At 36.3% G+C, this 12,563-nt stretch overlaps 1 protein-coding gene across 2 annotated transcripts in view; it reads right to left on the reverse strand.

Moving 5' to 3' along the window:
• The window catches only part of LOC108632644 (uncharacterized), a 40,534-nt gene that overhangs the window by 13,353 nt on the left and 14,618 nt on the right, over positions 1-12,563 (reverse strand). For both annotated transcript variants that reach the window (XM_026819832.1, XM_018037336.2), the window contains exon 2: positions 221-602. In XM_026819832.1, coding sequence (XP_026675633.1) covers positions 221-521 — 301 coding nt within the window. In that variant the 5' untranslated portion in view covers positions 522-602. The remainder of the gene's footprint in view (positions 1-220; positions 603-12,563) is intronic.

Consider the following 12,563-nt stretch of genomic DNA (forward strand, 5'->3'; position numbering starts at 1 on the left):
GCATTGTTCTTCCGACGTCTGATTTCTTTTTAATTATAGGAAATGCGTTTTTCTAAAGTACATAAACTTTTGGGATTGACTATATAGCCAATACATCGTTAATCGTATATCTTTGAAAAGCAAGTAAATAGTGTTCGGAGTTCTAATGAACATATCCGCAGAACTCATCGATCGACTTAATATTCAATTTTTTTTTCAAATTGCGTGACGTTCAACTCACCATTGATCTGAACGCTGGTCGCGCTGTTGTTCAAGAAGCTGGCATCGTTATTATTCCCGTTCCCGTGTACACCGTTCAGCTTCGGTTCAACGGTCTTTTCGTTCGATTCTGGTAGCTCGATCTTAGTCTCGGTCCTGTGGTGCGGATCCGGGCTGGTCCTTCCGTGCCCGTTCTCCACGGGCTCCGACTTGTGATCACGGTCCAAGGTTACTTGCTGCTGCTGGCTATCCTCCAGCTTCGCCTCGATCGTGCACTCGTCGCTGGCGAACGCTGGGTTATCCATACCATCGCACATCGACATCTCGAATACGCCTCACCGAAACGCTTCTTGGACCCTCACCTGATCACGATCACCCGGTATCGACTCTCATACGTATCGATTCTGCAAAACAAATACAATTCCATTGAGAAATGTACGCCACGTGTTCGTCCGTCAAAAATCTGACATATGTTTCATAGCAAGAATTATCTCAATTAATGTATCAGTAATCTGGAAAATTGTTTTGCTTATCCACTGATTAGAAAATCGGAGATTTCACGAAAATTATATCAGATAATATGAAAGGATTGCAATTTGACGCAATGATTATTTATTAAAGTTTTCATCTATTTACTCCAGAAGCATAAAACGATAAATTGCACTAACTCCTGTGCATTTATTATCAGTCTAGTAGTTTGTAGAGGAAGAGTTAGTCGTTTCAGAGAATGGTCGATGGTAATAGATATAAAATGATGATTGATGTTCTGTAAACGATGGAATAGATTTGTATTCGTAGATTTCGTCGATCTTCCTCGATTCCCTTGATGGTACGTAGAAAAAAGTCGAATTATATAAGAAGTCCATTAAACGAAATTGTAATGGTCTGTTCCATTTTGAAAGTTTTCGTCGTCTTTTTATGTTTCATACAAAAATTCTGTTTCATTTGAAAGGAATATTTTAATTTACATTCCACATTTTTGATTATGTAAGAATTAAAAATAGCATTTCCGTTGGTCAATCGTTTAAAAGATTATTTCGTTTCCAAATAAAAATCGCCCAATTATAACAAGAAATGGGCAGCTGAATAATAAATACTTTTTTTATTGCGATCAGCTTTCTAAGCAAAAATCGTCTAATTATTACACCGTGAATCATTGAGGAAATGATTCACACATCGCGGTTTAAAAAACCATTGAAAAAATGATTAAGAGGATGTATGATTCAATTCCATTACGATAATGATAGCTATTATGATACGCGCGTATTATGCTGCCTGTTTAACGAGGAAGCCGAAAGGTTTTATCCTACAAAGTTTTCTTTCGTCCACAGACGAGACGCGTCCACGTGATCGTAAAACTGTTAAATGATATGCAGATCATCTCAAAGAAACGAAGTCGTTTAGAGATAAGTGGATTGTAAATTTGTGAGACAACCAAACGTGCAGGAAATATGAAATAGATATATAATGTGTGAGAAGATGAAGTAAAATTCTATCCATATCGTTTTCCAAATTGGTTCTATAAAATTAAAATTTTGCATAATAATGCACGTGCAATGTACGAAGAGCATTGTGTTTTTTGTCCAGGTGTCTCACAATGATTAAAAATAAAATTCACATCCTAAATGACATCACGAAAGTTTCGTTTAAAATTCGTCATGAAAATCTACGGTTCAGTCGTTCTTTGTTGATTCATCAAGATTCCTGGGATCTAATCTCTCGTCAGGACTTCCAGGACACCCTGTAGGATACGGTCAGACGAACCGACGTCGTCGTTCGGTTGTGTACAGGCAAACGTTGCAGGCATATACTGCACCGAAAGCGGTTGACCCTGAGAGAGGCAGGCACAAAGGACTGATTCACCCCGGGGCCAGAGTGAAGTCTTCCGAGGAGCAGCTCGCGTTCACCCGGGTCGAATCCTCCTCTCCGAGTCTCTCTCTACGTTCCGAGCAAATGACATAATCCCTATCTCGCACACCATTTTTCACACTCACCTCGTAATTGATAACGTAATCAATGAACGGAGTAAAAGTTTCTGTTTAAAAAATGAAATTTCTATTCAATTTTCTGGTGCATGAAAGACTAGTGATAAAAAATGGAAGAGTACATTTTTTTGGTCTGACCAGAATTTTCTACTTCTACTTCTACTATGATTAACTCGTGTATCTGAACTGATCTCTTCTCTAATTTTCTAACGGACAAGCATCCTCTATAACGTTAATTGCAGCGTTCATAATTAGACTTCCATATTAATTTATAAACTTTCCTTAGTTAATTCCCGTGAAGAATCGTGTAGAAGGGATCAGCCAATAGAGCGTGGTCGAATTTCGGTTTCGAACGTTACGGTATGCATAGATAATGTAGAAAAGTTGTGCAAGGTTTCCTGTCGATTATGATCAAGGTGAAAGTCTTCGAGTTCGCCGGAGCGAAACGTTATTAGCCGGGAGAGCTCGTAAATTATGACCAGTGTCCCGGGAATGTCCTTTGCCAAGGAACCCTCAGATCTTTTTCGGTCCGACTCCAGTTTCGTTTGTCAATGTCATTCTCAATGTCTATCTATATTTCTTTCTTGAAAAAGTGTGACTTTAAAGAATATTACAGTACATCTCGAATTTGCTAGTTCCTCGATTTTAGTTTTAGTCTTTAATCCTCTTTTGCCTCGTTCATCGACCCATGGGAATTAGTATCGGGGAGGCACGCCTCGTAGAAGTGGAATTCTAAGGATTCGAAGCGACGACGACGACGAGGATCGCGACGAAAGAAAGCGCGAAGGCGTTCAAGCGTTGCACATGCACGCGCGTGCAAAAATGTCGGTCCGCATTGTCTCGCGTGCGTTAAGGTAAGAGAGAGGTACAGCCATCACGGTGTACCTGAGAGATCGCGACTCGATCGACCAGTGATAATTACAAGAGATTTGCAGTAGTAAGATTAAAAGTATCTGTTTAATTCGTGAATAAATATCATAGAATTCTATGCATGTGCTTGAATTATGAAACAAATTAATTATTATATTAATTAGTATTTCGACATGAAACATCATTTATTGTGTCAAACTTTAAAAGAAATAATTATTATGTGAAATATTTGAAATATTGTATTCATTTTTCTTAGAATATTTTCATGTTTGATAAAAATTTGCAAATATAAATTGAAAAGTGTTGACTGGTTTTGAGGATCGAGGAAGATCGAGGAAGAGGCGTTACAGAATAACCGTCTGACATTTCAGAGATTCTAGAGAGAGCATCGTTACACAATACATCTACACATAGATAGTATATCGACGATACAAAACAGTGTTCTGTTCTCCTCTGATTATAATAAATAATTAGATGCATGGCCAGGCTAGGTTCTAAGACGTTGCTTCTCCTTTTCTCAAGTTTCACCAAAACTTCCACGACTGCATCGACCTGCTATTAGGTTCCTCATTATTATGCTTTCACCGCTTTTACTTTCTTCATCGAAATCCTCGACTGAAATTCAATACACGTGTTCAATATATTTTTTATTTAATCAATTGAATCTTTAAAACTATTCCCATAAAATTCTTTTCAAAAAGTTGAAAATTGTTCGAAGCAGCAAAGAAATTTATTCTCCGTTTATTATAAACGTTTTGAAATGTTGAGAAATTTAAATGAAATGATAACGCAATGAAAATCAGAGGAGTAACAAGTGAACGATGGAAAACTGGGATTAAGAGTTAATCACCGGTCGACCCAGATACAGTGTTTACCACTGATTATGGTGCAGCCTCGTATAATTAAAAAGCACTGCTGCTGGCACACTTTTGACACGAATCTCGAAAAACGTATACAATAGAAGGTCTGTGTTATCGTACGCCACGAAATTGAACGGTTGCAATTAACCGCACAATAGTTTGTAACCGGTTCTGCAATACCGGGAATACTCGATTCTCAGAGATTTTCATCCTGCGCTTATCAGTCACGTTCGCTGAGATCTTTGACACTATCCTTCCGCAAGGTATAATAAACGATAATCGGTAGACTGTCGATTCTCATCCGAGATAAAACTTGTACAGTGTTAATTTAAGATCTTGTAAGAATTCCTTCAAGAGGCCAGATAAGCTAACTTTATGTTCTCTTTCCTCAATTTATCAGACTTCAGATTTTTAGACAATATCATACTAAATGTGTATTTTAATTGAAGGGAATTTTGAAACATCGAATAGGTCGAAAATTTTACAACCCTATCAATGTGTGAGCTCTTGCCAGTCTGACTATAAATAGAATTTAAATAAAAAATCCAGTGAATTGTTAAAAGGAGTTTCGCAGGTGCTCGTAGCAAAACGAAAATCGTGACTGCGTGTGAAACGTTGAAAAGGAAGTAAAGGAACTCGGTGGGTGGTGGGCGTACAGCCAGGAAAAGGTTGATAGATGCATGCGTACTTATAGCCGTGTTTGAACGTCCCTAATGGTAATTCTCTACGCGCTGGCTTTGTCTAATAATACCGGCGCCGATGTATGGATCCGCGTAAGATAATAGTCTCTTCTCGAATGACGAGAATTCTTGGCGTCGCGTCGCAACGATCACGGAAACCAGACGTAATGGAACGTTTGCATAGCACGCAGAATCGCGGTCACTTACCGAGCTTCCTCTCCTTTGTTTACCTACCTGCCGTTCGTATCGTTTCCATTTTCTTGTACGTTCATTCCGAACGATGCCTCGTCTGATTTCATTATTTCATATATCATAAAAAAAGGTGTAGCTAATTTATTTTAAATAAGAAATTTTTAATTAGTTTAAACTTTTATATCAAAGCTAAGTGCATAGAATTTTCTAATTTCTCGAATCATTATTTTAAACAGACAGACGCGTTCATGTATTTTATCAAATCACATTCTAAGGCTCATAAATTCAATAATGAATGAATAATGGTACTTCATATTGAATCACTTTAATGATCGATTGGATAATGACTAGAACCATGCAAATGGTTGGCAATATCAATAAATCTCGTTAGGGAAACTGAAATTTCGGATCTAAGTGAATGCCGTTGTTCGATACAACGGCAGTTGCGCTCAGCATTAGCAGTCAGCCGTTCCGAATGACCTTTCTACCACACGAAGCCGACCGGCAGCGAGACGATGACGACGACGACGATGATGATGATGATGATAGTGTTGGACTTTGTAAGGCGCATCCTCGCAACCTATACTCTTTCGCTCCTATGAAGTGAGGAAGGGGGCCTGTGTTACCCAAGATACTTTACTTTCTACATTCCTAGCGAGACAATACGTACACCCACGCAGCTCGCTTGTGTACCTGTCTCCGGGCAACGGAATTACGTTCCATTCTCCCGGGGGGACTTCAATTTAACAGATGTTTGATACCGTTCGCAATTTTCAACAGTAATAGTCGATGCCACTCGGGAAATAAATCTTGTCTAATCATAATTCACATCTTTCATAGTTTCTGATAATTTTTACTCGAGTGTGCAGACTCATCCAAATTAATCCAGTTGGAACAGAGTTATATAAAAAATTGACATAGTTCATTAAATCAATTTAATCGAATCCCTAGAAACGATTGCATTTTGGACATTAGAATGAAATCGAGGAAATTCATTTTGAAACTCCTTTTTTATTTCATGTGAATATTTTTCTGAAAACTGAAGCTGCATTCATCGGATGTAACAGTACTCGAGTAATCTTTATCACATGGGTTAAAATAAGACGGATGAGTATAAAGTTTCGCGTTAATGACATAATCAGATCGAGTCATTATGACCCGACAGCAGGAAGCCTCTAAAAGACTATAATACTCTAAGTTCTAAACAAGGTGCATCAATTATCGAATAGAAAAAAACTGCGACAAGATACGCGAAGGACTTCGTTTCCTGCAATCTGCTCTTAATGATAATGTTCAACATTAATTCTTTCTACAAAGTGGCTGTCCAGTGTTAAACGTGCTAAGGTTATTATTGCTATTTATAAGTTCCTGTAAAATGTCACATATCGTTGCATGGTCAAGTATAGATAAGCGCAAGGTCTCGTAGTTCCGGTTCTATTCATCAACCTAACAACTGGTGATAGTGAAAAACTCGATTCTAATCGTTTCTAGTATTTAAACGTAAACACATCAATTACTTAGAAATTAGTATTCTCAGTGACGCACTTACAACTTGCTTATTGTATTTCTTAATAATTAAGACTCTTCATGGAATATTACAAAAATTTAATATCAAGGAACAATTAAAATCATTCTTGGGTAAATAAATATATAAGAATACATTTTTAGGTACAGTTAATTAAAAATAGTAGACAATGGCATTTAATAACTGGATAAGTGTTTAAGATAGTATTATCAATCGAAATGAGAAAGCTCAAGCATCGTAGCATGATCACCGTTATTAACAGTCTCGAAGTCTCGGGGTTCCGGTTTTGCCAGTCAATTAGCATACGACAACATCGAACCGGGAATAATCTAATCCGTTTTATTTCAATACTCAAATTTTATACCCCAGTAGCACTTTCGCCAGTAATTATCAATAACAGAGAATAATTTCCAGCTCTTCTTTTTGTCAGATTTGATACATTTATAAAAAATTATATCTGCATAGAATGAAATCATGTGTCACTATTTTTGGACGATGAAAGAAATTTCTAACTAGATTTCATGGATTCTTGTTATATTTTGTATAAAAATCCTGATGAATTCATGTAGAGTTGAAAGTTTTGTTGGAAAGTGCCTTCACCTAATGACCTACTGAATTGATTGTACGATGTCAAGCGAGCGATCAGGTGAAATTTCATCAAATCACAGTGAGTCATTAATTAGCAGTATGGATAGCTTAATTTATAAAAGAAAGATAGAAATTTCGAGGTCGAATAGGATCTGCAAGTAGGTCTTAATTCGTGGTTCATAGATCGTCTCAGTATTTAGTTCATATAGAATTCTAATACGCAACATAATTTTGAATAAGAAATAATATTATCTTATTGGGAATTAATGTCACCTTATGAAAGTTTTATAAGTAGTGAAAGTATGTCGAGAGAAATGGCAAACAGAGAACAGTTATTGAATATGAGGTATCAGCAAAGTATTACATATACGAGAATTAAATAAATGATTCCAACGAGATTTGAATAAAAAATTTACTGGCAAGATTTTCTAAAATAAAAAATAGATTCGTTTCGATCAGCTCCCTGAATAGAATTGAAACGTTGCATAAAACGGAGTTTTGCAAGGAGCAATGAGAAACTGCTGGACGCTTCCGTGCGTGTCCGACGATGTTGACAACGCATTGTCGCTACGTGTAATGAACTCGTCGCTGAAATCATCGGGTTGTTCGTTCACCACGCGTTAAAGTTCCCGACGATGATACCATTGACGCGACGAGGAACGGTGATGAATTACGCTACCACGTTTGCTATGATTGAAGCGTTGTTTCACACGCTACCTCCTGGAGCATTACCATAATACTGAAAATTATATACGCCTGATGATTCTTCCTCCTCGGCTACGTATTGAAATCTATTTATAGCTCCTCGTATATTGTATTTCATATTTCGTTTCACAAGATTTTTCACTGTACTTCTAATATAATTTTCAATATAAAATTATAGGAAAAAAGACTACTAGTCTTCGTATTTATAAAGATTATGTGTAGATAAAAAGTGGCAATTTTATATAGGATATTATTAATTTATAATTATAATTTATTAATGACTCTCCTTCGAAACAATGTAAGGAATTGCAATTTAAAATTGTAATAGATCAGATATTGTTTTACATCCTTGAAATAAAACATTCTAACTAAGGCATAAATCTGGGTTATCGAAACGAGTCAAGAGTCGCTGCTTTTTTTTCCATCTTATGCAACTGCATGTTAACGAGGATAATCGAGAATAACGCAATGGGAACGTGTAATTTATTCGGTAAAAACGAACGCGATAGCACGCAAAGAATGACCTAAGTTGCATGATCGTTCAACATTGCCAGAGAAGATTTATTATACTCATTCGATCTTGGTATCATCGTTTTCTTTCAAGTTCAGGCAATTATAAGTGAGATAATGATTATTTCATATTCGAAAACATGAAAACAATTTCAGATATTAGAAGTAAACTGTGATTTAATTCTTTTAATGAAACCAATTAACATAATTGAATGTATCATATATCAAAACAGCATTTCTATCAAATGAATCATCTATGCCAGTTGCAATGTTCACGGTATCATCAAGATACACGTACTAGAGAAATACCGCTTAAACAAGAACGTTTATCGTTCGACGAATCAGCGAAACTCCGAATTATATCTAATCGTGGATGTTCGCTGTTTGCAACGGAAACGATAAATTAGGAAAAATACCCACGGGCCGGTACGTAAAGGCGAGGAGAGACAATGAATCGTTGAGACCACTCTAACGGGTTCCAAAGCTTCTAATTAATAGTTCCTTCGAGGCTGCGTTTTACATCTTCATTTCTTATGTTCAGCATACAAGTTATTCTTGTCGTGCAAACTAATTGCACTTCAATAATCAGACAAATTAGACAAAATAAATCAATCAGAAATATTGCATAGAATAACTTATTATTTCATTATCAAAATATTTTATTTATGATTAAATAAAAATTTTTGTATTGGGCAGAACGAAACACAATTTTTTATCATTCTGTGGGATTATGTATTGAGTGTCATAGTAATCTTTCGCATCGATTCGATAATAGTTTAAATTAATCTACTTAAACCAAAGATTATTACATAATTTTCATACTAAATAAAAGAATTATGCGAAACGCGTAAAAATAATCCTCTAAATTTTTATATGGAAAATTTATTAATAAGGAAACGAATTCGAGTCACCGAAGGAAATGGTATTGAATCATCGTCACGCATGATCGGACCGAATTTTTCTCCCGCTGTCGGCCTGTCTACCTACGTGGTTCACGCATGAACAATGTGAGCCAGGCATCGACGTGCGTCGCCTTTCGAGCGTATAAATAAAACATAGACAAGTTGCTCGTTTTCCATTGGAATAAGAAAAAGAAAAAAATGGTATTCGCATTCCGCGCTTGGGTTATGCACACGCGTCGGAGGATATGTATGCCTACGTGTAAAACTATTTCTGCCGAGGAAAAGTTCGTACGCGCCGCGCTTGGCAACAGAACTTGTTCTTTATTGTTTATCGACTGCTCGAATAGCTAGTTAAATGCTTCTGTCGTTACATAAGCTCTTTCCTATGCAGTTATTATAAATGCTCAACAGAAAACGATGTATTAAATACCAGAACAATTATTATATGTCACACATTCTTAATTAATATTACAGATTTTGGAAGTAGAATTGATTTCAGAATAGAAGTTATGTTTGAAATGAGTGTCGTTTAGTAGGAAATCGATGTTTTGTAAGTGAAGAATATTTCCTTCATTTATTTTATCTCGAAGAGTAATCGTGACGATGAACACGATATACGAGATGAAAGTGATCACGATGGGATAACGTAACAACGATACGGTAAAGGACCTTCAAGAATATTTAACGCAGTATCCACTGCTTAAGCTAAATTACTGTTCGCAGAAAATGCCTGGCTAGTACTCTGCAATTCTGCCTTTTCATTTGTTACCAATTTTCATGTAGATTACCTGAGAGAACCTGCTTAAATAGCTTGCAATTCAGATTAAAGTATCGACAGGAACATAGAGATCTAATCAATGACCCTAATTGAATCGAAGGCAATAGAAATACGAGTGGCAATCAATTTTATCATTAAACAACATCCCAATTGCATGTTTCAATAAGATAAAGATATCATCTTCTTCAGATATCGTTGTACTTCAATAAAGAATCAATAAGTTTAATTTTTATTAACGTATCGACTTCTTTTTGTGCTTCGTTCAAGCGGTTAGTATAGAAATCAATTAAGTTTATTTATTGAAGAATTTATATCTTCTCGGATGAGCAATTAGTTACGTCAATTAGTTACGACATGTTAAGTAATTCTGAAAAAACTGCTGCTATTTTACAAGAACTTTTTTATTCCCCTTCGATCAATAAGGTATTACGTTACCGTTCGTCTTACTTGGGAATCCCAATTCAATTATCATTGTATGACACATGGAGGAAGGAACAGAATTTTTTTCATAGGAAAATCCAGATGATTAATAATTTATTCAAACTTCTGATGACGATCAAAAACTTACGAATGTATGTCAGATAATAAATGAATTTATGCAGAATTCTTTGCAATCCTAAGGAATGACATAGGAATTCGAATAGTTAGATTTGTACAAGTTTATTTTAACACTGTTAGTATCAACTGTATAATGAAGCAGGAAATCGAATACTCGATTTTTTAACACGACTCCGAACGACGACTGCGACTCGAAGGAATATCCGATACGGAGACAGAAAACCGAGCGAGCTGGACCAGGTAGAATCGGTTTAATTAGAAAGTGGGACAGATAGGCTTGCAATGGCGGTGGCACGCTAAACAGCCCCAAGGGGTCTTGCCAATACAGTTAGACTCGTCAAACATCTCTCTTGCAATTCTCGAGAACACCTAATACGTGTCATCCGGTGATTCTCGACAGATACAATGCCACTTTTTTATCACTGACTGCAATTATTCCTTCGTCATTAAACTGAAGAATTAAAAAAGTTCTTCTATTTTATTTAAGAAATATTTTCTTACATGATTCATTGAGTAAAGAAGGTCATTTGCATGCTTGAAAATGAACTTGAAATGTTTGTCATATTTTATATTTGTATGATCAAACTGCGAGGAATGTACCATCTGTTAGCAAAGTGTGCACAGCACACCTACGTAGACATTTAGAGTTGTAGAAGCATGTTGTATCTGAAGTTTGAAATCCGCTCGAAACAGTATAATGTAGCGAATATGTACGTGTCTGAGCGTGGGTGCAGATGTTCTGTGACCAGAATTCAAGCTTCGTCTGTCGTGCAAACATAAGATGAAGCTCTGTTGCCTCGCAATGAACTTCAGAAGTGGTTCACCATTCGTAGAATTTATACGACGAATGATTCGAGACGTATTTTCAAATCAGATCCTATTTAGAAACGTGAGCGAAAGTATTGACAGTATTTTGCGAGGATGCAACTTTCGCGAACGACGGTAAAAGGCTGTGTTTTTCACATTTATATATTGAAACATTTTTACCGTGTAGAAAACTGTACAATGCCATCACTCTTATCGTTAGATTCGCTACACGCACCCACGATTCCTCCAATAAACGGTTCAACAAGAAATCGCAATCACATGTCGCGAAACCAATCGTGCCTATTTCGAATTGACGAAATAATGGAATATGCTGGAGAAAAATATCGAATATTCCCCTGAAGTACATTTTATGTATTTTCATCGAGATTATATGATGAGAAAAGACATTTGGTGCAAAAATAATATTGGAAATCGATCACGTAACAAGTACGACTCGTGAAAGTCCAAATGGTTGGGTTTCAGCAGGCTCCATTCAAATGGAGAAGGGGCCACCAAAACCTGTCCAAAGAGATCGCCATTCGAAACCGTAAATTCCTCTGATTCATGCTCGAGGCTGTACAGTCGTTTCTGGTTTGCCGATAGTACCTTTTACTGTGAGAAACTTTCAAATGTTCATTTATTCATCGCGACTTAAAATTAATTTTCCATTTTGTAAATGACTGAGCCAGCTTTTATCAAACTATTTCATTAAATTGCCTATTAATTATTAAAAATCTAGTTTTATGATTGAACTGATTCTCGAAATATCTTCAATTCTTCTAAATTATATGAACATCGTTTGGAAGAAGTTCTTTAACCCTGCAATGAATATGGAACTCTCTCTTGGACTGAATGAAATCGAAAACGATAGCCAGAGTCTAACCAATCCTACACTAGACTCGTTCGCCGCCTAGCAAGGTCGTTCTGTCCTCTCGCTCTTTCTCAGCTTAACTCACTTTCATTTCGAGGTGAGCTGTTCGCGGCCGTTTAAGGCTATTTAATTAAATTCCACATCCATCAGTCCGGAATGTGAATCGCTCTTAATAAAATCTTATAAACAGCCACTATGTAATTTTCCAATAGGAGCTTCTTATTATCATTCATTGTACTATGCATTCTGTATTATGCTTATTAAAAACTTCGGTTGTTTGAATTAATTCATGTTTCATTGTCGAGTACATGTAAATGTGCCTTGGGTTATGATTCATAAATATTTGAATCGTCCCATTCAATTACATTTGATCAAAGCTGTACGCAACTCGTTAAGCTCCTTGCAATACGTCTGCCATTCAACATCATTACTTAGTCCTCTCTAAAGTATTCTGCATTAAACTGGTCGAGTCTTATTTTGTATTTAATAGAAAAAATTCCAAGCCACAGGATTTGATTTAAAAATACAATTAAT

Source organism: Ceratina calcarata, unplaced genomic scaffold (genome assembly GCF_001652005.2).
Source record: "Ceratina calcarata isolate Rehan_Ccalc_2016 unplaced genomic scaffold, ASM165200v1 scaffold164.2, whole genome shotgun sequence".
Taxonomy (NCBI): domain Eukaryota; kingdom Metazoa; phylum Arthropoda; class Insecta; order Hymenoptera; family Apidae; genus Ceratina; species Ceratina calcarata.